Below are 22969 nucleotides of genomic sequence, written 5' to 3'. Positions count from 1 at the left end.
CTCGTCGCATTTGTCAGTCGACCGGTTTGTTCTTATCTCTTATTGTCAGGTGATTCGCGAACGATAGTAGTGTATAGTTTTGTACTATATACGCGACCGTGTGATGGCGTTGCATGTATCGTTTGCTTACGCTGCAGGAATAAAAATTAGTTTCACCGTATCCGACGGATGGTTCGCACGCGGTCGTCGCGATTTTCCTTTCTTGAGAGTTAATTCGGTAACGCGTATTACTTTCGGTGTTCTTTGTGATTATTTTTTCTTATTGTGTCTCGCTAATGATTTATCGCTTATAAGATGTTCGCGAAATGCAAATATTATGTATTTGCTTGTGCCGACGGATGCCGTTTACGATGGAAGTTTTACAATACTGACCAGTAAAGTAAATTAAATAATATTCTTAACCGCATTGATTGATTCTATTTTGGCCGTTTGTTTTTCTTTATTATCATATTTTCGTAGTGTTTCATAGATTGTTATATTCATAAATGTGCTTAAAATTGCATGGCATGTGCAAGCGAAGCGATTGTATTCTTATTTCTTATCTTTTGACTAAACTCAAAAAAATGGAACTTTTTAGGACCCATTATTTTTAATTTTTATTATATTGAGAATTTTCCAATTTTTCATATTCTTCAATGTGTTGGTCGCTATCGCTTTTAGTTTGAAAGGTATGCACTATTCAACTTTATTGACTTAAATATGTCAAGAACGTTGATTTTTCTTTGATTATTTAGCATTCGACACGAGAATTGTGTTTGTTTTGAACACAACTTTCACTTTCTTATCGCATTCGCCGCGAGAATGCAACGCATGAGATCCCCTCACGCCGAATGTTGGCGCATCTTAGTTTAGTTATGATCGCAGGTAACGTGCCCAAGCGATTCGCGCACAAGGTCGCGTGCAATCGACGCACTGGCTTTGCGCATCTATTGCTTTCATATCATAAATTGTCGCGTCGTTGCTTGCACTGTTTGCAGCCAGTCTCGTGCCGGTATCTGGTTGATCCAATATTTTACGTGACTCGTATTGTTTGTCCGGACATCTACTATCCAAATTCGCATTATATTCAATCATCAATCGACTATAGTAATGTTATTAACTGTTTGCGTGTTTATTGTCCATAAATGCCGGTTAAGTGTGTGGGGATCCACCACCGCACATGCTGCCGCATTTTAAACTCCCGCCACATACTTCTCCACCGCATTCTATACCACTTCATTCCCACAAGTGTGGCTCTAACCTTAATAGCCCACCGCCTTCTCAACCATACACTGGAGTACCATCATCACATCCAGGTATTGCATCGCATCACATCACCAGGTCCTTCGACCGTACAACATCCTTCCTGCCGTTAAAGTGTCAAAACATGCCGCAAGTGGTATGTCTACACAGGCACAACGGAAGAAAAGCAGCCAGGGTTAAGAAGAAAACAAACACCATAGCCCGTGGCTTTAGTTTATGTAGTGTTATTTAGTGTCTCGTATTCAGGGCACCGTACCAGGGCAGCGGTAGAAGTGACTCGTGTTCAGGGCACCGTACGAGGGTAGCGATAGAAGTGACTCGTATTCAGGGCATCGTACAAGGGGAGCGGTAGTAGTGACTCGTGTTCAGGGCACCGTGCGAGGGTAGCGGTAGAAGTTAATTGTATTCAGGTACTCATCTAGAGAATTTTCCAATCTTCTATAACCTATAATTTTCTGGTTTCTATCTGGTTGCTGATATTCATTGTCAAAAAACGTGAAAATAAATTATCAAGCACCCCCTCTTGCTCATTTTTTCTTAGGAATTAAAATTTCATTTCATACATTTTCAATTTAACTATGTTATTTTTTTGCTCGCTTTTGATGTTTATATTTCAAATTACATGAATGCTGCGGTTTTATTGTCGGTTTTTATGTGGCGTTGCTGCCATGTTGTTTCCCGTCCATAGGAGGTCCCTTTGGGCTTGAGTATGTTATCTTTTATCTCACCATTTCGATACTCCGCACAGAATGTTTGTTTTTCGCCGATGTGTGAATATAATATTTTTATATTGTATCATAGAGTATAAATTAAAGCAATATTTGATAGGCATTATTAAATTGCTTATGATTGGTATTTTTATGCAATATCAACTTTGTTGCATATTTGATAAAATTTAAACCTGCCGTTACTAGATAGTCGGTTAGATGGCACTACGATGCACGTTTTCGCGTTAAATATTGTTTGTCGGTGGTAGTGAGTGCACACCGTGTCTGTGTGCGATCACGCGATTTCGCACAAGAGATAAGTTTGTTTACCTGCAAATATCGAATCTTTATTTCGTGGAATAAAATCACCTCTTGAAGTTTATAGTGGCATCGTAAATTTAAGCAAGTATTCTTCAATTCTTAAATCATGAATATAACTAACAATTTTACATTAGGTGGAATAGTTTACTATAAAAATCATCATCAGCAAAACATTTGTATCAGCAGCAGATCACTCAAGCAGATATCACTTAAATATTTGATTGAAAATCTGGCACTCTGTCAGCATAAGAAATTATAATTACGCAAATCGAATTTTAATTTTTCATTTAATTTTACCCGACTCGTATTGTTTGTATTATATTCAATCATCACTCGACTATTTAATTGTAATCACTATAGTAATGTTATTTACTATGTGTGCGTTTATTGTCCGGCCGGTTTGTGATCGCGCGGAGACTTTGTATTGCAACTCACAACATTTGCTAGGTCTTCTTCTTCTTCTTATGGTAGGCTTTCTCCTGTGTGTCCCATTGCCCGTTATTCCTCTAGTGACGTGGATATCCACGAGTCTTTCCATCGGGTTGGTGGTCTCCCGGTGGGGCGGCGCGTGTTGGGTTTGCTGTTTTTAGCAATTTTTGCTATTCTGTCGTCGTTCATGCGATTCACATGTTCGTTCCAGGCTCTTCTCCTTTGCCTGCTCCAGCGGACAACATCCTCTATTTCGCACTCGTTCCTAATTGCGGTGTTTCTCCTCCGGTCTCTCAGTGTATTTCCTGTTATTATTCTCAGAATCTTCATCTCAGTTGTTCGTAGTTGGCTATTTGATTTGCTGTTGTCTGCTCGGCTTTCTACGCCGTAGGTCATGATTGGTCTTATACATGTTTAGTATATTTGGCCTTTGCTTTCTATGCTCATGTATTTGTTGTTAAGTATTATTTGCCTGAGTGCTCCGACTATTCGGTTTGCCTTGTTTATTTGGTGTTCTATTTCCTCCGTCCTGCTCTGGTATGATGTTATAGTCGTTCCAAGGTAGCTAATTTCAAGTACCTGCTCGATGGGGAGGTTGTCGACCACTAGTTTACATCTTACGGGCAGTTTGGATATGACCATTGATTTAGTTTTTGCTGTTGATAGTTGCATGTTCAATTCTATCGCTTTTTTGTGGAATGCGAAAAGTAATCGTTGTAGGTTGTTTTCATTCTTTGCAATTATTACTGTGTCATCAGCATAACATACTATTTTAATTTCTCCTGTTGACAGTTTGTAGCCCGGTGCTGCCTTTTTAGTGTGTTCTACTATCTGGTCCAAAATGATGTTGAATAGTTGAGGGCTTAGGGAGTCTCCTTGTCGTATACCGGTTGGTGTTGATACTGGTCTTGTCAGTTGCCTATTGATTGAGATATGCGTTTTGGTGTCGGTATTCAGCTGCTTTATGATTTCCACCAGGTTGGATGGCATTTCCGCTTGGCTTAGGATGGATATCACGTCGCTTAGCCTGACTCTGTCAAACGCTTTGGTTAAGTCAATGAAACACATAAATGCGGGTTTTGCGTATTCGATCGACTTTTTCACTACTTGTCGTATTATAAATATTGCGTCCTGTGTTGATCGATTTCGCCTGAATCCTTGTTGTTCTTCTGAGATGGTAATCATTTGCTGTATTTTTTGTGCTATGAGTTTGGTGAATAGTTTCATAACTGTGCTAAGAAGAGTAATCCCTCGGTAATTTTCAGGATTCTTTTTGTCGCCCTTTTTGAATATGGGTATAGTTATACACGTTTTCCACTCTGTTGGTATTATTCCAGAGGTTGTAATGGCGTTGAATAGTTTGTAAAGTTCTTCAGTTAGCTGCTCGCATCCTGCTTTTAGCAGTTCGTTGTTTATATTGTCGATCCCGGGCGCTTTATGGTTTTTTAGATTTCTCACGTTTTCCAGTATTTCTGCGGCTGAGAATCTTATTTCGTTTTCTTCAGTGTTCCATGACATAATATTCCAGCATGCAATTCTTAATGTGTTGTTACGCCACTTCTTCTTCTTATTTTTGTAGGTTATGTTGCCGTTTTTGTTCTGCGATGTCCGTTTTCTTGCGTGGGTCGTCGTCGTTAGGGCATTTCCATTCCGAGGCGGGTTATGGGTTCTATGAGCGTGATTGCTTTTCCTTCAGGTAGGGTGCTAGCCTCGTCTGGAGACCCTCCTCCTTTTTCACCCGGGCTTGGGACCGTCGTTGGCGGAGAGTTTGCTAGGTGAATCAAATAAATATCGCCTCCATATTGATTTATACATTATGAGGAAGACCCATCGTGCTGGTGTAAGTACCTAACTTTGAACAATTATTTAACTATTTACTTAACTATTATATTAAATTATTTTAAATTATTAACTGATAGAGAATTTCCCAATCTTTCATATGTTTTGATCCGTTGATCGCTTGCAATTTTAGTTTAAAAGAGGACACGTATTCAGGGCACCGTACAAGGGCAGCAATAAAAGTGACTCGTGTTCAGGTCACCGTATGAGGTTAGCGGTAGAAGTGGCTCGTATTCAAGCCACCGTACCAGGGCAGCGGTAGAAGTGACTCGTGTTCAGGGCACCGTACAAGGACAGCGGTAGAAGTGACTCGTGTTCAGGGCACCGTACGAGGGTAGCGGTAGAAGTGACTCGTGTTCAGGGCACCGTACAAGGACAGCGGTAGAAGTGACTCGTATTCAGGGCACCGTACAAAGGCAGCGGTAGAAGTGACTCGTGTTCAGGGCCCAGTACAAGGGTAGCGGTAGAAGTGACTCATATTCAGATACTCATGTCGCGAATTTTCCAATCTTCCATAATCTACAATTTTCTGCGATTACATCCTACTTATCTCTTTTAGTTTACGAGATATTCGCAATTGAAATAAATCGTCAAAAAAACTTGTTTTTTTAGCACTTTCAGTAGCGTTTTTAAACCTTTTATCCCATTAACTTAAATTATTTTAAATTTCCATTTGATAGATAATTTTTCAATATTCCATAATCTATAATTTTTAGTTGCTATCTCTTTTAGTATAGAAGATATTCTCTATTGAAAATCGACAATTAAAATTATCAAGGACCCCCTTCTTCCTTCTTCCCTCTTGCCCCCTTGGCCCGCTAGAGTAAAATAGAATTGTAATAAATAAAAAGTGGGCGTCTGTTTTAAAGTACGAGTATTACGGTGCGAATGACTAGCAGCTTTCACTATTTCACTATTTGTTTGTGTTGTTTCATTAACATGGAAAACCAAAAAAATGAGAAACATGTTTAGCTAAATAACTATTGTAGCGGTTATGTAGCCAGCTCCACATTATACTAACAGTTTCGTATGCTTTTATTATTTGAGAATAAATTAATTAAGTTTAGACATTTGATTCCAAAGACATTTGTCATGTATCGCTACGAAGAATTAACGCGTCTTCTAAAGAGTGACATTTATTGATTTTGTTAATGTTTTTGTATTTTGTAGGACGAACTTGGATACAGCTTCAAAATTTAGGTAACGATTTGTATTTTATTGAATATTTATATGTTAGATGCGTTTGCTAATATTGATTGTATTCTCTACGTGACTGCGTCAATCGCGTTTACCTTTTTTATGTCCTCTGTCGTTGCCCCGAACGTATCGTAATACTGATAGTGACCACGTGTTGTCGCCGTGAGCTGTGCACACGCAGTTCCATTCCGGTTGCCGCGAGTGTCGCGCGTGTTCATCACTTGATTCTCGAACAATCTCGTTAATAAGAAAATTGATCGATTTTCAATACACAATCGGCAGTACATATCGGGGACGTGGTTTTACTATGTAATTGTACGCGTCGAATGTTCATCAATCGCGAATTAATCGTCAGTTTACCTGTGCGCGTGTGATGTTCCATCGGTCGTCGCTGAATATAAGCCGTGTTGGTCTACATGTACACAGCGTGCATGTTCGTCGGCACCCAGTTGTTGGTGCCCAGGGAAGAAGTTTGTGAGTGGCCGAACCATGAAGTTAGCAATATCCATAACGGATGTGTTGGAGAAGCACGTATTTTAAGGCAAGTTTTTATTGCGGCAGAATTTTCTAGCTCTTGATATTTTTATATAAAAAAAATGTATCTATTGTTAAATATTGCCAATAAAACACAAAGTAATAGTACAATCTTATTCATATTTCTTTATGGTATCCTCTTTGTTGTTTTCAGTTTTAAATAATACAACATACGACAAATCTAATGTGTGTGCAGCGGGTATAGCGTAACTAACTGTGGCTTGAATTGTGTTGTTGTTTTTAAAAACATGATAAAAATAAAAACATAAATAGAAGAATCAAATATAAGTGATTAAAACACTCGGTGGTCGAGTAGGTACGTGCACCTGCTGGCATGCTAGCAAACACGGATCGAATCTCAGGTATAGAAGGCATTTTTCTCAAATATAAAAATATCATGTGAAATTTGGGTTGCATACATGAAATGCAACGAAATATAAGAGAAATTTAAATACAAGTGGTGGCAATAAGAGAAGTAAGAAAGTAAATAGAGAACGGGAGAACAGAGAAATAGAAGAATGAGAGTAGTAGAGAACAGGAGAAGATAGAAGGAAGAAAACAGAGGGTAGAGTAGAGTAGAGTAGATAGAAGAAAGAGAACAGGGGAGAAGATCAGATTTTTAAATTTTTTGGCCCGTGTCGTTAGACAGTCTACTGCTTCGATCCGTCCATTGCTCCCGGCCCATCCTACAGCTACGATGTCTCTGCGCTTCATCCCCGGAATTATCAGGCATATCAACAATTTTTATGGTGGGGGATCACCCCCAGAGAGAGGGAACTCCTTATAAGGACAATTCTTTTAAGGTCTTGTAAAAATATTTCTTAGTTTTAAGTCATCTCAAGAGAGGCGACACACTTGTAATATTCTTATAAGTTCTGACCTGTAGCTGAAAGGAAAGAAGGAGTACACAAATCATACAGGTTACCTTAACAATTTTTATAGGGGGGATCATCCCCTGAGAGAGGGAACTCTCTTAGAGACCTGTTCCTGAAATGATAGAAGGCGAACACACAAATCAACGAAGTCAATATATCTTACTATTTCTTTATTAATAATAGAAAACAAGTTTAGGTTTTACAAGTCAACAGAATACATGTCGCCATATTGAAACAAGACTTACGACCTGCTTAGCCGCGCATATGTCAGCAAATACTACTTCATAAATTTATACCGGTATAATGAAATTAGTAAATAGCCAATTTTCTAGGTGATTGAAAATGGAAATAAATATACAGGGTGTTACAAAACAAAAATTATAGTGCAAAAAAAATCTCAAAACTACAAATAACATTCGTTTTCGCCGGAGGTTCCGGGAAACTAATATACAGGGCGTCACAAAAAGAAAATTCAAAAGGCAATGAGGAAAACGCTAAAAATAACAGTTGAAGCAAAATTTTCACGGGCACTAGGGAATATGAATATACAGGGTGTTTTCGAAAGAAAATCTCAAATTCTAAACACTCAAAACTCACAAATACAGGCAATTTTCTACGTAGCATTAGAAAAACTAATAGACAGGGTGTTACAAAAAGAAAATTTTAGAAACTTCAAAGGGAGTCAATATTCACATCATGAAGACGGAAATTTACAAATACACAAAAATAATTTAATATAAAATCCCCGAAAATCATCGTGAAATTGAGCAAAAAGTGCAATGAAAATAAAACACTTGCATTTTAATATACCTATTGTATTTAAATGTATTATTTGATGATAACATCAACTGCACAAGATAACCGACGGGTGAAGCATCATCATAAATTGATAGAATATCCGTCGGAAAACATCCAAATTAGCAGACGACAAGCGACGGCGCGTAACAAAACAGTCGTTAAATACTTTAAAAATTACTATTTTTTTGTAGATATACACAAATAACAAAAACAAATACTATTCACCGTACAAGATTTTATTAGGTCAACTAGAAACATCTTAATTTAATGATGCTAACGAGTGCACTTTGATTAAAATCATTTACGTGTTCAGCGAAAAAATAACCGAGCCGACGGCCGACGGCAAAGTAAACGTGGTCGACCACGTGAATAGTGTCACTTTAATAATCCTCACATAATTTTAAAAACCGTGTTTGTAATAATTAAATCATGTATGTTATTTTCGGAAATGGGACTAGGAAATCTGATAAAAATACAACCGCGTGTTTGTAATTTGTAAGATAATACAAGAAAAATTAATATCTCTCAAATTTAATAAACAATTTACGTTAAACCGCCTTAACTGTTTGTGAAAAAAAATTAATTACACACGTAAGCATTATGAGGAGATTTTCTATCCTGGAATATATTCTATCAACAGAAACCTCACGCGCAGATTAACGGATACTTATTTCGCACTTACGAAGACTCTAACCGCCACATATCATCACACAAAACACCGACACGTGCCCGTGGCAATTACGAGTATTTTGCTGATGACCGAAAGAATACACGACAATTAAACCAATTAAAACCTCAAAACCCGTGGCGATTAGAGAGACACGCTCGCAAACCACGCGGTGAAACGACTGCCGTGTGCGCTGCACGTAACCAGCTACAGGGCAGGTAAGTCGAACAAAAAAAGTTGTTTATACACAAACGTATTAATGAACAAGTAGTTGAAAAGACCAAACTAAAATTTCACAATGTTGGAATAACCGACATCCACGAAATCTACTTTTACTTTCAATATTTCTCGGCATATGAAAAGAATTTATTGTATAAGTATACTGTACAGTTACTACCTTAACTACCTTAGTTAATTGGTATTCACAACACCGCCCCTAATTTAAACATTCACTGTAAGATAAAGTATAACTTCTTTTAATAAGCAAGTTAAATAGGAAATCTAAGAGATGAAAGAATCAATTAATAACAGAAAATTGGCAAAAAGGGAATGGCTACTGTGTCATGTTTTTTTGAGTATTTTTGGTAACGAGTATCTTTTAAATTAATAGCGCTAGCGACAAACGGATTGAAGATTATGAAAGCTTGGAAGCTCTATCAGGTAAAAATATAAAATAATTAAATTTCCTGAACTAAAAGTTCCAAAACAATTTATATTTTATGAATACAACTCACTTTTACCGCTACCCTTGTACGGTGCCCTGAAAACGAGTCACTTTTACCGACACCCTTAGACGGTGCCCAGAACACGAGGCACTATTATCGACACCCTGCTACGGTAAACCGAATTAAACTCAACCATACAATTGCGATTAATTGCAATAAAACTAAATAAACAAGGAAAACGATAATAGTGCATATCTTTTAAACTAAAAGCGATAGCGACCAACGGATTCAAAGTTATGAAAGATTGGATTTGGCATTAGATAAGAATTTAAAATAATTTAATTTTGTGGGATAAAAGGACCAGAAACGTGACTTTAAGTGCAATTTTTCTTTTTTTGCTCTTTTTATGAATTGTGAATATCTCCTAATTGTGTATTTTTACTATTTTTTTTTGTGTTTGCGATTTTAGAGGGTTCAGCCGGGCCCCGGGGAATACATCCCAGTTAACCCCCCCCCCCTCTCATCGGGTCTGCTGATAAGCGCGGAGAGAATAAAACGAACACAATATTGTGCGTACTGGTTAAAATCCGCTTTCTTGAAAGAAAACATTCTCCCAATAACGATGACGAAAACATTAAATATTTAGTAGTAGTAAAAATGCAAAATTAAATGAAGAATACCAGTTCCAGTATGATCTTACCACTGGGAAGTTTAACTGTTGTCCAAAGCGGTTTGCAGGAACTTCATGCGGACTATTTTGGATTGCAACGATAGAAGTTAAATATATTACGCGATCCCGGAAATAAGCTAAAAAATAAGAGCACAACGTCACACTCAATTGAAATGATTTATTAGGTATTAGGATCAATAGCGAATTTTAAACAGATCTGACCGAATCAATTTTACAAAGAACATGGCGGCGGACCGCCAGAAACACGCACGAACAAGCGGGCGACTACGACTAACTCGGCTCGATGAGATGACGCCGTGAGCCGCGTGCGCCGAAAGTGCTTGCGCTATGCGCAGCGCGGATTGTGCGCAATGATCGCACGCGTCATAAATTCATGCTCAAGGACACATGTGTAATGCAGTACATTCCGACATTTACGAAACCATCCCCCAACCACCAATAAGATTTCCAATCATCTCATTTTACCATCCCCTAATGCTTTTTTTTACATTTTGAACTTAATAAAGCGGTCTCTACATATGTATTGAGTTTTTGGATACACATTGGTTGTCTATTATCCTTCCGATTGTTAATCTCATATCGAGTAGATACAGCTTGTCCTGTAAGTACTTATATGATGTTTTATTTTTCAATTTCCTTAAGTTTCGTGTAACACGCAGTGCCGCGTCAGTGCGCATATGTAAACGCGCGCATGCGTAGAGATGTTCATATTTAGATTACAATTACATGTGTGTGTACATCTAACCTTCATGTTCTAGTAAACAAACGCCGATATACATTACTGCGCTGTATTATTTCATAATTGTAAACTGTGATTTTAAACGAATATTTATGATTTCCATACCATGAGTAATATAGCACCAAGTAAAAGTACAGTGTATGTCTCTAATATTCCTTTTGATCTGAAGAACAATGATATTCACAAATTATTTGAAAAACATGGAAAAATTGTTAAGTTAGTATATATCAGACCAGCTAATTCAGACACTTTGCACAAATTAACTGATTTTAATTTATAGGGTTACAATAGTAAAGGATAAGGTGACACGCAAGAGCAAGGGTGTTGCTTTTATAATGTATTTGCTACCAGAAGATGCTAAAAAATGTGTGGAATCTACAAATTTAAAAGAAATGTATGGGAGAACATTGAAAGCAAGCATTGCTCAAGATAATGGAAGAAGTGCCGAGTTTATAAAGAAAAAAGTATGTATTAACTTAAGGAAGATCTGCTTTAGCAATGAAAATGGGCTTATTAAACTTCTGCAGATATATCCTGATAAAACAACTTGCTTTGAATGTGGGGAAACTGGTCATCTAAGCTACAGTTGTTCTAAAAATCTTCTTGGTAATAGAGAACCACCACCCAAGAAGAAAAGAAAAAGAAAACCAAAAGCATATAAAGCACAAGAAAGCAAAAATGTAGATATTGTTGAAGATTCAGATCATATATCAGATGACGAAACATTGAGCGCAGCAATTGCAGCAGAAGTATGAATACATTTTTCTAAAGACGTGATTTTTAACTGTTTGGTTTTAGGCAGACAAAGAAGAACTTGATAATTATAGGTTTCAAGTTGCTACTGGAAGTTATGAAAGTAGTAAACCTAATGTAACTCCAAGAAAAAGAATTAGAAAGAGCTCTTATTTTAGTGATGAAGAAGAAGTTGAATAACTTATTGTTATTTATATACGTTTTGTTTCAGTTACAAGGAACTTTTATAAATTTTTTTACACTTGCAATGCAAATACTAACCTACTTGAGCTAGCAGTCAATAATACAGACGATTTTGTAGAGTCTAGTCGAGTAAGACCATAATTTTTCAACCCTCTCGTAGATGTCGCTAGCATTTAGTTTTGAGTGTAATTATTTCTTGGTTTGAATGTTTTGGCATTGAATAAGTTATAATTTATTATATGGTTAAAGACAATATTGGGTTGCAAAGGAATATGCAAAATATACAAAATTATTATTAACAAATATCAACTGTTAATGTCCCTCCCAAATCTGTTTATCTCTGAATTATATGATTTAAGCATTTCTAATTTTACGTTATGTAATTTCGCAATTTCATACAACACTTATTTTTACTTACATGTATTATACGCACATTAATTCAAACTAGAAATTTAATACTCTGTGGATCTTCAGTGGTCAACATTTGGCTGCATGCGGAAGCAAAACTTATGCGCCTTTGTAAATAATGTCCGAAATAAATTTGGAAACGGCGCACATTCGTTCACATCTCGCGCTGTGTCGTGTCCTGCACGCGCGTGCCCGTCTGATCGATTGACACTTGTTTTGACCCTGAATAATCCTTAGGGAGAGCCGCCGCTTGCTGTCACGTTACGACCGAAACGCGACAAGCCGCCGCACATACACAAATGCCACCGACTTTAAATATTGCCGCGCATTTTTTATTCACGATTATATGTTTACTGCGCCAAATCAATTGGTCTTGTAAATAAATAAACGACGTGGCTCTTTGGCGGCTCTCTTGGGGCGCCTGCCTCGCACAAAAAAGGCACACCAGGACGTCACGCGTTACGGCAATCATTTATTATGAATCGTGTTTCTTTTAATTCAAAACACAAAACACATTCACCAACAAAGAATAAAAAACGGCCTCAAATTGTGGATGTTACTATGTAGTCTTTAAATTGGAAGTATGAAGATTTTCTTTTGTACAGTTGTATTTATCGCAAACCTTGCAGTATTTTTGCTGTTGTGCGTTTGCATAGATGCGTATAGAGCTTTGGATTATCTGTTGATCGAAGCCAGATAGACGCCCCGGCGTGGCACAAGTGCGGAAGCACCGAAAAGGGTTACAATTATTTGCGGTTCCTGTATGTATTAAGCATAAAATACGCTTGGGCGTTCGAACGCGGGGCGAGCGCATCGCGGCGCGTAGCGTTTCTCTGGCAGCGCCGCGGCGCGTTCAATTACGTTCCGTTAAAATTTAATTTGTGCCGACGAAATGTAACTTTGTTTTGTGCAGTAAGCCGCAGGGAGATGATTCGTTGCTTCGACGATATACGCGTACCGCCAGCCTGCCTGCCTGCACGCCCGCACACTCATACTCATGCACGCATTGAGTACGAAATTCGCACAGGCGGATACTCGAATAACGTCGGGATAGGGATGATAGGAACACTTTAATATAATTTCCAGTTGCGCGGTTTCGCTCAATCCCCTCGGAGTTTGCACGTGCGTGTGCGGCTGCCAATTTTCCAATAGAATTACCTTCCATCGGAATTATTACGCAACATATTATACTTTATCTTGGAGCCGCCGAGACGCTTTTAATTTATCCTCTTTTATTTGTAGCCAACCAAGGAAAATTCTTGATTAGGCAATAACAAATAAGTTCTAAAATTGTATATAAATTGTAACAAAAATGAAAAATTGCAGAACGGTTGTGACAAACTTAAAGTGAATAAATAAAACATTGCGTATTTAGAATATTTTAGAGATGTTTAAAATATATTTTAATGAACTGAAAACTATCACCGGCTGTTGTTTTAACCCAAAGGTCATTATTCTCATAAAGACATTTCAGTTTTCTGATGCGTTCTTCTGCTTTTTGTACCAAAATACTCGTCATGTGATTACGTAGCATTATCTTCGAGAGCACATCGACGAAGCGACCCCAGCCATAATCTAATTTCGAGTATTAAACCCAGCTTCTCGTTTCTTCCCGTTGGTCATTGTAGCCGGCCATCGCCATCACATCCGAGATGAAATACGTGCGAGGGCTGCAACTACCGTTTCACTCGCAGATGGATCGCCTCGGAGATAACGAACTCCATCAACTATGATGGGCATTCGGGGAGATGCTTCCGGACGCTCAGGACTACTCATGCTAAAAGCAATAAGTGATCAAGACTCATTCCACAGAAAGCCTAATTTCGACCATAAAATGAAACAACAACATGCAACATTGTGAAAAATCTTCCTGCAAGCAACAGAGCTAAATAAAAGTAGCTTCAATTTTAGATTGTTGTTATTATTTTGTGTTTTGAGATAAAATGTGGAGTGTCCTAGAGTGGTGTACAGTGTGCACTCGCTGGGCGACGTCGTAGAATGGACGTCGGGCGCTGCTGCCGCTGCCATATCGATTCAAGTCGCGCCGACGCCCGACACCGCCGGCGTCGCGAGTGCCCCTTCTCTCCTGCTCGCTCCCTCATGCCGCAGGAGCGCGCAAACCATATGATATCATATTTTTGCCTGGATTGGTCCGACGCGCCGTAGCCAATACCAGCCGTCCGCTTTATAATATTTCATAACCGGGGCGACGGCGGCGCACACGCACGCATGATTGGTGTGCGCGGCGTCCCGACGCCACAATCCCCACGATGCGGGCGTCGCTATTTATAGTCTAGTATATAAGATTTCATATCGTTTTATGGTTCATAAGCGACTTTTCAGAATTATCACCAATCAGAAAGCAGCAAGAATTTTTTACTTTCGCAATTTAATTTTTTCAGCTGAATTTCGCTATTAAGTTTGTTAAAAGTTAAAAATGGGCGAAAATTATCAGATTTTGTTTCGATTTTCCATAAATAACTAATATTTTATATTTACATTTAGACTTTTGGACGGAAGCTTAAATATATTTGTTGAATCCATTTGAAGGAGTTTGAAAAATGTCGTAAAATGTTAAAGTAGGTACAAAGAAGGCAGGAAAAATGGTCTCTTATCTTGTCCGCCCGTCCGTGTAAGTTTACGTTCGAGTGAAAAATGAGTAGCGAAGAGTTTAGTTATTTGAAGTACGAGCACGGACATCTTCTCGGCGTGTCCACCCACGGCGTCCCGTCCGTCCCGGCCGTCCGTCGCTTACTTATACTGTCAAAGTAAAGGGAATGGGAATTGGGAAATCAAGCCCGATGTTGATATTGCATTTCTCATTCTTTATAATGCAACGCGGAGGACGCGCGCAAGCCGGCCCCCGGAGAGTCGCCGCTGCCGCCGCCGCGCCGTGTGTGCACTGCCAAGTGTTTGCCCAAAGATGTGTGTTATTGATTTTCAAGTCGGCGCGGGGGCCGGTGCTGTCCTGTCCGGTGCCGGCGGTTCCTCCTCGCTCGACCAGCGTGCACGTACAACACCGACACACACACACATACACCGCCAGCGTCGGCGGCAGGGCTCCATCAGTGCGCTAAATTGAAATCTTTCAGATGTTCGGCGCGAGCTTTGTGTTCCACCACACAGAGAACGAACGCAAGTGTGTGTCGTCCCATCAGTAAATATCGTTTCGCTTTGCTATAATGAGGTCCGGCGCGTTGTGCTGCGCCGCCGCCTCCACCTCTGCCGTCGCGTTGCGATGGAGATCGTCGGACTGTGTCCGGCTTTGCGCGCGCATAACGCGCGACGCCTCGACCCAAGACACACAAAAATTCAATATTAATATCGAGGCGGCGCTGAAGAGAGAACGCGAACCCGCGCCGGAAAGATGCGATCTCGCGATCCGCATTGCGCCACGTGCGAGACGCTCCCCTACGCCACTGCCGCCGCCACCGCCGCCACCCTCAATCCGCCAATCGCCTTGCGCCGCGCCGCGCGCTGTATGAATATGATGAATTTATGTAAGTAATAAACGGGAGGGCCGCGATTGGCCGCTTGCGCGCGCGTCGACCTGCAGGGATCCTTCCAAACCCCCACCATCTTCGCCATCTCCTCTGCTCCTGCCACAACTTTCCGACAACTGCTAGCGCAACTTGCTTTATGTACTGACCATCCAGATACACGCCGCCAGATATATATAGAGAGAGAGAGTGAGTAAACCAGAGCCAGGACCAGATGCCGACCGATTTGCATACTGTCCCGAACACTTTCGGTCCGTCTCTTTTCGTGCGCGCAGGGTGTCCTCTAGGAGTGTGTAACCTGCTGCCCTCGCACGGCACTCAATTGCCTTTCGACAGGCGTGTGCATACAGAAAGGCCAAGCCACTCGAGCTCAAGTAATGAACCTCAACTTCCCTCTCTGGGCGAGGGAAGAGGCCCACCTCTTCTTAATTACGCAACCCTTAATGTGCCATCGGCAGGCTAGCATACGCGCAGGTAACTGCCGATCAGTGCGCCATTATTAAAATCATGAATCTTCTTTAGCAGCGCCTCGACGTTCGTCTGCTGGTGACAGAATTAATTTAGGTTTTTCTCCCCGGCAAACTACCTAGGTACCAATCCAACAAAATCAGTACCAAAAAATTACAACTTGACAAAACCAACATGTAGAAATTTCGAACGCTGTTTATTATTTTATACTAAAGTGAGTTTTTGTCATACATGTGAATGGACATGGGTATATATGTTTTGTCCATCCGTAAAGTTTTCGCCGGCAGTTGCGCTCGGATGAAACTTTGTTCTTAGTTCGTTTGCCCAGCGGCCGCCGTCTTGGTCTGTATGCCTGCGGCGGTCGCTCTCCACCGGATAGAGAAAGGTAAATACAGCACGCGCAAGACAAAGAATGACGTTCAAGAAAGCTTTGCGGATGAGATTTGCTTGAAATCCGCGACTGTCGTCTTAAATAATCCAACTTCCAAGTTGGACCGGACAACGAGTGCATTTCGGATTGCGATGGCTGTATTTTAGGAAAGGGTGCAACAGAAATATTAATTACAGCTTGATATACAATACTCGCGGAGTGTGTATTTTTGGTATAGGGGTTGTTTCATATCCGTGCAGGTGTTTGCACAGAGCGCACTCGAAAGTTTCCATTATTTGTTCTTTTATCAAGAAAGTTGGAGTTTGCCGAAGAGGCCCGTACGCCGAGGGTTGGTTTTACTCGTAGGTGAAGGCGTGTGAGGGTGGGTTTGCAGAGCTGCGGAGCGACCATCAAACTTTGATAAGTTTCTCGGCTCGCTGGGAATGAAGCACTGCGTCCGCTCGGACAGCGGTCATTTTTCTCTCGTTTTCAATCTACACGCAGCAAAGTTCTCATTCTCCGCGCCATTCCATCTCGGACGCGGGGGCGCATTTCTTGTTTTTCTTGCGCTCGCCTTTTTCTATTTTCCACATCGCAATCCCTTGCAATCCTTTGCTGTTTTAGCTGGCCAGCACGCGCAAGCAGGATGAAATATAAGAGAAAGATAAAGAGTGAGAGAATGAAGGAGTGAATTGGGAGATGGAATTAGAGAATCGAACGTGCGAAACTAACACCAGAACGAGATGTACGAGTGAGAGGTGTGCGCGAAAAAGGAATATAGAATGTATGTAGCTGTCCACGCGAGCGCTGAAACTGCTGAAGGATTCGTTGCGCCGGGAACGGCTTTAAATATTATATAGACAAAATCAAACGGCAAATAAAGTAGACGGGAAATGGTAGAGTCTGGTGTAGCTGGTGCTGGGGCGCGCAGCAGCTTAATGGCCGGATCCCGGAAATTGTGAGCACATATATCTCGGCGGTAGCAGATTTATGAAAGTGCTTTTCTTCCGAGTGTGTGCGGGGGGCGGCGAAGAAATATACACAATAGCGCACCAACCACCACCCCCTCAAACCCAAGGCCGACCAAAAACCCAACCCGACCCTCTTCTTTCATTGCCATTTCTTTGCCGGCACAAAAACAAGAAATACTTTTCCAGATGCCGCACCTGGGCAGGCAGAGAAAACACAAACAGAGCAACACATCTTTGAAACTCATCGCGCGGCATCGCACAATCGCCCGATCGTACGTCTTGCTTTCTTTCCACTCGCACAACAAAAACGTTTAAGCGCCTCGCACGCACCGAGGGATGGATGGTAGATGGACGAATAACAGAAATTGAATTCCTTCAGATAACGCATCGGATGAGCGCGAAGGAGGCAGGAGCGCGGCACTCAAACTCAAAGCTCGCTCGCCTCGGAAAGCGGATATTGACAGGAGAAGGAATAGCCTTTGGAACAATCGAAATTCGCGCGAGATAAAGGAAGCAAATATAGTGGATAGCGCACTGACCGAGGCGAGTGTATGCGGCTGGCGTGGGGTGGTGGTGAAAGGTGAAGCTGGCGGACGAGGACTTTTCTTTGGTGCTTCGGCGGCGGCGGCGGCCGAAATAAATGAGGCAGGGGTTACGGGCCGCGCGCGGATGTACTTGGCCCTCAACACCTCTCGCATGCACTCGCCGAACCGCCTCCTTATTCCATTTAAACTGTCCACTTTCGGATTAAATCGTCTATTTCGGCTTCCTGCGCGGCATAATTCACCCGTTATGTGAAAGGACTTTCAACACTTTTTTTTTACAACGCAAAAAATCGTTTTACTGCTATGTTGCGACGACCTCTAGCGGATCAAAAAATAAAACAAATTTGGTGGTTAACCAATCGAAAGTATTTTTCGTTCAACTGTAAACTGAGTTTTCCCTAATTTTCATTTGCTCCAGAAACTTGAGCTAATATGAATTGTAAAATAGAAATGCATAGAATGTTCTTAAGATGAAGGAAGTTGTTCGATTCGTTTGTAAGATGAAAGCCCTGTGCGCCACAGCGACTTTCAATCATTCATGGAAATTGACGGATTTTAATGTTACAAAGTTTTAATTCGCAACCCGGCGAAGAGGGTTGCGGACGCATTTCCATTTAAATGTATTCCATCGAGTATGACGATGACGGCGCGTCCACCAAGACGCCGGGAATTAACTTCGGCTTTTTATATCTCCACCGAGGACCGTATCAAAAGTTAATTTGTGGTAAAATCTGAGGGTCGGACTCTTCTCGTGCGCGCTCTCCTTCGTGTATTTACACACTAATGATGGAGCGATGCTCTCGACTCGACTTTTCTGCACGCTTCGCGGCCCACCACCAATTCTCCTTCGTCTTCAAAAACAGACCTTCCACGCGGTGAACCTTTTTTTCTTTCACTTTCCCTGTTCGTTTGCATTTTATATTTATACATGTACGTTAAATTAGAGCCGGAAACAAATTTGTAATTTGCCTGGCGGAACAAAGTAGCTCTCAGATTTTGTGGAAATTTATTAAAAAGGTATTCAACAGAATGTGTGCTATTTTCAAACAAACTCCGTGTTAGTGTGAGTATGTCGGAATGGATTAAATCGAGCGGTGATTTTGAAAACAACGCGAATGGTCGTGTATAGGGAGAGCGCTCAAAATCGATGGCGGATGAGATGAATAATAAATAATGCTCGGCTCCGACATCTGTAGCTGGAAATGACAGAGTCTGCAGGGTGCAATATCCTTTGTTTCGTAAAATCAACGACGCTTAAATGGCCATTCCGCCGACGGCCGGACGCGCCCGCAGTCGTGCGTCCCTTTCTCGCGTTCAACCCCTCGCATATAATATTGCAAATTCTCTGACCAGCGGTCAGTTTGCGCCCGGAACGAAGCTCGGACGTTAATTCCCCCAAGTTATTGCCTAATCTGCCCCGGCTTACCGAGCGAACGCGAACGCTCGCGGAGCGTCTAATAACAATCTACGAATGGCAAAATTCCGAAAGGTTTTCAGAACGCTGGTCAATTCTACAGATTGACCAAGAGGAAGAGACGCCGCGTCATCGCATGGCTCGAATTTAATGTGCGTAATTACATCAGGCGCACGCGGATCGCTATTCACCGCATTCAGTTTATGACACAAATTCAATAATAACCGAATGTTCGACATGACATGTTGAGGATTTATTCGTGCACTTAATGTTTGCACATGGACCAGTCGCCGCCTAATTGATTCACAACGTTGTCATGCCGCGGACAATTGCATTTTTCAGAACAGAAACTGAAATATCGATTCGTGCGAAAAGCGAGCGAGTCGGAAGAAGGCGAGAGAATGAGACAAGGTCCGGCAACCGGAGTGGACTTGCATTCGCGCACTCTGGAATGCTGGAAACTGCGAGTTGGAAGCATTCGAAGTTTGTTCTGCATCTCTGTGTGTGGAGGTGTGCGAGCACACGCGGAGAGAGAACTTCGGGCGCTGGTCAAGCTTTCGCGCGCGCAGTCCGGGGCAAGAAGGGCCGGACGGACGCACGGGGGGCGGCAGAAAAGGGAAGCGAGCGCACGGGGCGCTGATCAATACCCAGGTCTACCGCCGGAGTGCTAACAAAGCAACTATAACGGATTCTGGACCATTGTTCATCAAGAGATAAAATGAGAAACAGAATTTCTCGCGCACAAAAACTTTTCCACCCTTCATAGCAAGCAAGCAAAAAAAATGCAACGGAAAATCTTTTATTTTGGTCCGAGATAGAATTTTTTCCTTATAAACTCAATAAATGTCAAAATCGAATGAATTAACCATATCCCATGATAATTAACAGTTGTTAAAAACAGTTCGAGAGCAATTTGCATGTTGCGCGCAGCGCGGAGTCAATCGAAAGTTTAGTTTGCAAAGCGATTTAATTAAACTCGACTTGCACAATCAACAAGCTGGCCCCGTACACCTATCTACCTATAGGTGCTCGCGTAATAAAACGACGATAATGCCCAGGTCGTTTTTGATAAGTTTATTTTTAATTTTCGCCCTGCGAGCTCGACGTGAGCACGTCGCGCCCGTTTTAATAACAAGCGTAATAAGCTTATCGATTTGTCGTTTCGCAGGCGGAATATTATGCGCTTAATTGAAAAACGAAGCGCATAAAAAGGCAATTAAGCTTGGCGCGCGACTTAATGCCCCTCAAACCCTCAACGCGCACGAGGAGCAATTTTATTCTACCTTGGCGAGGATAATTGTAAACATAAATCGAAATACGATATAAAACACCAACTAAACAAATATATTAAAAATATGAATTTAAAAAATTAATAATTTAATACTCCGTGATTATGAATTAGTGAAAATTGTGTTTTGGGGTCAAAAAAGTATGCAAGAAATTTGGATGAAAATCTGAATGCGCAACACGCTGTAGATATTTATGGAGGCGGACAAGACAAGTGCAATATAGTTCTAAACAATTTTAATAGGTTTTCGCTGGAGGCGGCGACGGCGGCTCGAGCGCGAAAGCAATTATAAGCTCGGAGTGTGCTTTCAAATATGAAATTTATAAATTTCCTCGTCGGCGCGCCGCTCTGGCGTGAATTCAATTTTAATTAAACTATTAATTACATCCGAGCCCTCACGAGCTCGCCTGCACACTGGAAGAAGGACAACGCGACGCGGCACGTATTATCTCGCCAGTCAATATTTAACATCACTTTTTGCCATTTCGGAGAGCTACCTCCATCTGAGTAAAGCAAAGCAAAACAAACAATGTCCTTTTTTCAAACGCGAATGCGAACGCGGAAGACTGGTCGAACGCATTGGATGACTCGATGGTATTCCCACGTCGAAATGTAAGCGCGTGCGAAAACGTGTTGTAAGAGGGTGGTAATCTCCCCACGGCCGCGCTCTCGTGTTACGGTACTTGGATCGGTTTTCATTAATTTTTCGGCGCGTTTACTATTCAAATATAAAAGAATGTTTTATATAAAAATAACAACCTTTTTTATATGCAACATCTGCTTTGTAAGAATTTGTGAAAGGGTTATGCTGTGCGTACGAAAAATGATTATCGCCGAAAAGAGGCGCGAAAACGGTCGCAATCGCGGAGGGTGCGCGCTGCCGAAAACTTTGTGCGGCAATTGCAAGTTTAATTTAATATCCCGTCTCGTCGCGCACGCCGAGAAGAGGCGAAAACTTGAGCGAACGTTACGTTTCTATGAATAGCCGTGCGAAGCTTTAGCGCGCACACGATATTCACAAAATGATATTCAAGAGTAAAATCCTCAACATACAAATTGTCACATACATTTTCTAACATCTTAGTCAATTTATTTTAACACAACTAATATTTTAAAATTAACATAATGTATTTATAGCATAAAACAAAATAATTTTTTAAAATTTTTGTTTTATTTTGAATTAAATTGGCTTTTGTTTTACTTAAAATTTGTTTCTGAATCAGTCGGTATATTTTTGAAGATTCTGCACAAACGCAATGCGTAAGAGAGATGAAATATCCATTAAGGAAACGACGCCGTTTCGCTCCAACGTGCCATCCTCGCCACTCTCAAGCGCTCCTTGACTGCGTATAATGTTTGTGTCACAATTATTAAGATTTCGTTTTCATCTTAATGTTTACCTGCATAAATGACATTCCACGACGCAGCAGCCCTCTGCGTCGTCGTCGCCGTAGTCGAGTGGCACCCGAACGCGAATTAATTTACTTTATAACGCGGCAGATGTTATTAAGGTTTATTAAATTGTTATGAGCGAAGATGGCAATGCTTTATGCGCCCGGCTGAAAGTGCTTGCCGGAGCACCGACATTAATTATTAAGGCGCACACCACTCTCTCGCTCTCACGCGTGCGCATAATAAAGATTAAATGTTATCAGTGCGGCGCGACGTTAATAACCGACGAAATATATTGACATTTGCATCCCGGTATGCTCCAGGTGCGTTTATCTAAATGGCCGGAAAGTGTTTTATCTGAGTTATTGTCCGAACAAAATGTTTTCATCAAATTCATTACCCTCATCCCGGATGGTCGCGCACATCATCGGCGGCGCGTGGTTTATTTTATTTTCACTTTCGTTTGACGGCATATGCGCGTCGGAGAGTGTGAATAATTCACGTCAGAAAGGAATCGTTTGATTAATTAAGGCCATTTTTAACACCGGCAAACACCCATATTACACAGCGCCCACTTGAACAGTCAAAATATCCTTTGATTTATTCAGAAATGTTGAAAGGAACAGCACGCAAAATGTAAAAAATGTCAGCGCTTTTAAAACCTGCCGGCCGTTTCATGTTACATTTCATTCGCTTTGACATATTTTTTATTAAATATTTGAACAGCTTCCGCCCCAGCATGCAGACCTTCTTCGTCTGTCGATTTCCCGCCATCAAACGTCATAATGAATAATCAATTTGTAAGTCAATCAATTCTACTCCACAAAAAGTGAAATAAAACACGATCTAAAAATAAAAGCGTTGACATTGACAAACTAAATGTCATTAAACGTTAATACCCTTATTATTATTAGAAAGTAAGTTTTTGCCACCGGCCATTTTGATTTTTTTGTACTTTCAAAGTTTCTGTTCT

The 22969-nt window shown here is 41.0% G+C and overlaps 1 protein-coding gene and 2 long non-coding RNA genes across 4 annotated transcripts in view; 2 read left to right on the top strand and 1 right to left on the bottom strand.

The window, feature by feature from the left end:
• The first annotated feature begins 168 nt into the window (after positions 1–168).
• Positions 169–6380, top strand: LOC135796037 (uncharacterized). Of its 2 annotated transcripts, XR_010549219.1 has the most exons (3): positions 169–379; positions 4279–4539; positions 4672–6380. It is a non-coding gene; the product is annotated as an uncharacterized lncRNA (long non-coding RNA). The 2 variants fall into 2 exon arrangements; XR_010549218.1 differs by having other exon boundaries at positions 4279–6380.
• A 4290-nt stretch (positions 6381–10670) lies between these two features.
• On the top strand, positions 10671–11943 carry LOC135795480 (zinc finger CCHC-type and RNA-binding motif-containing protein 1-like). The gene is made up of 4 exons (XM_065307162.1): positions 10671–10920; positions 10985–11168; positions 11232–11453; positions 11503–11943. The coding sequence occupies exons 1-4, from the start codon at positions 10811–10813 to the stop codon at positions 11635–11637; spliced, it is 651 nt and encodes a 216-aa protein (XP_065163234.1). The 5' UTR covers positions 10671–10810; the 3' UTR covers positions 11638–11943.
• Positions 11944–13479: 1536 nt separating this feature from the next.
• Positions 13480–22969, bottom strand: part of LOC135796274 (uncharacterized) — a 35220-nt gene continuing 25730 nt past the window's right edge. Inside the window, exon 3 of the long non-coding RNA XR_010549296.1 lies at positions 13480–13825. This is a non-coding gene — a long non-coding RNA (uncharacterized lncRNA). The remainder of the gene's footprint in view (positions 13826–22969) is intronic.

This window comes from Atheta coriaria, unplaced genomic scaffold (assembly GCF_025399875.1).
Source record: "Atheta coriaria isolate IRGN ID8LTWV9N9 unplaced genomic scaffold, Caltech_Dcor_3.1 hic_scaffold_7_pilon, whole genome shotgun sequence".
Taxonomy (NCBI): domain Eukaryota; kingdom Metazoa; phylum Arthropoda; class Insecta; order Coleoptera; family Staphylinidae; genus Dalotia; species Dalotia coriaria.
This window is presented reverse-complemented; position numbering and strand designations above follow the sequence as displayed.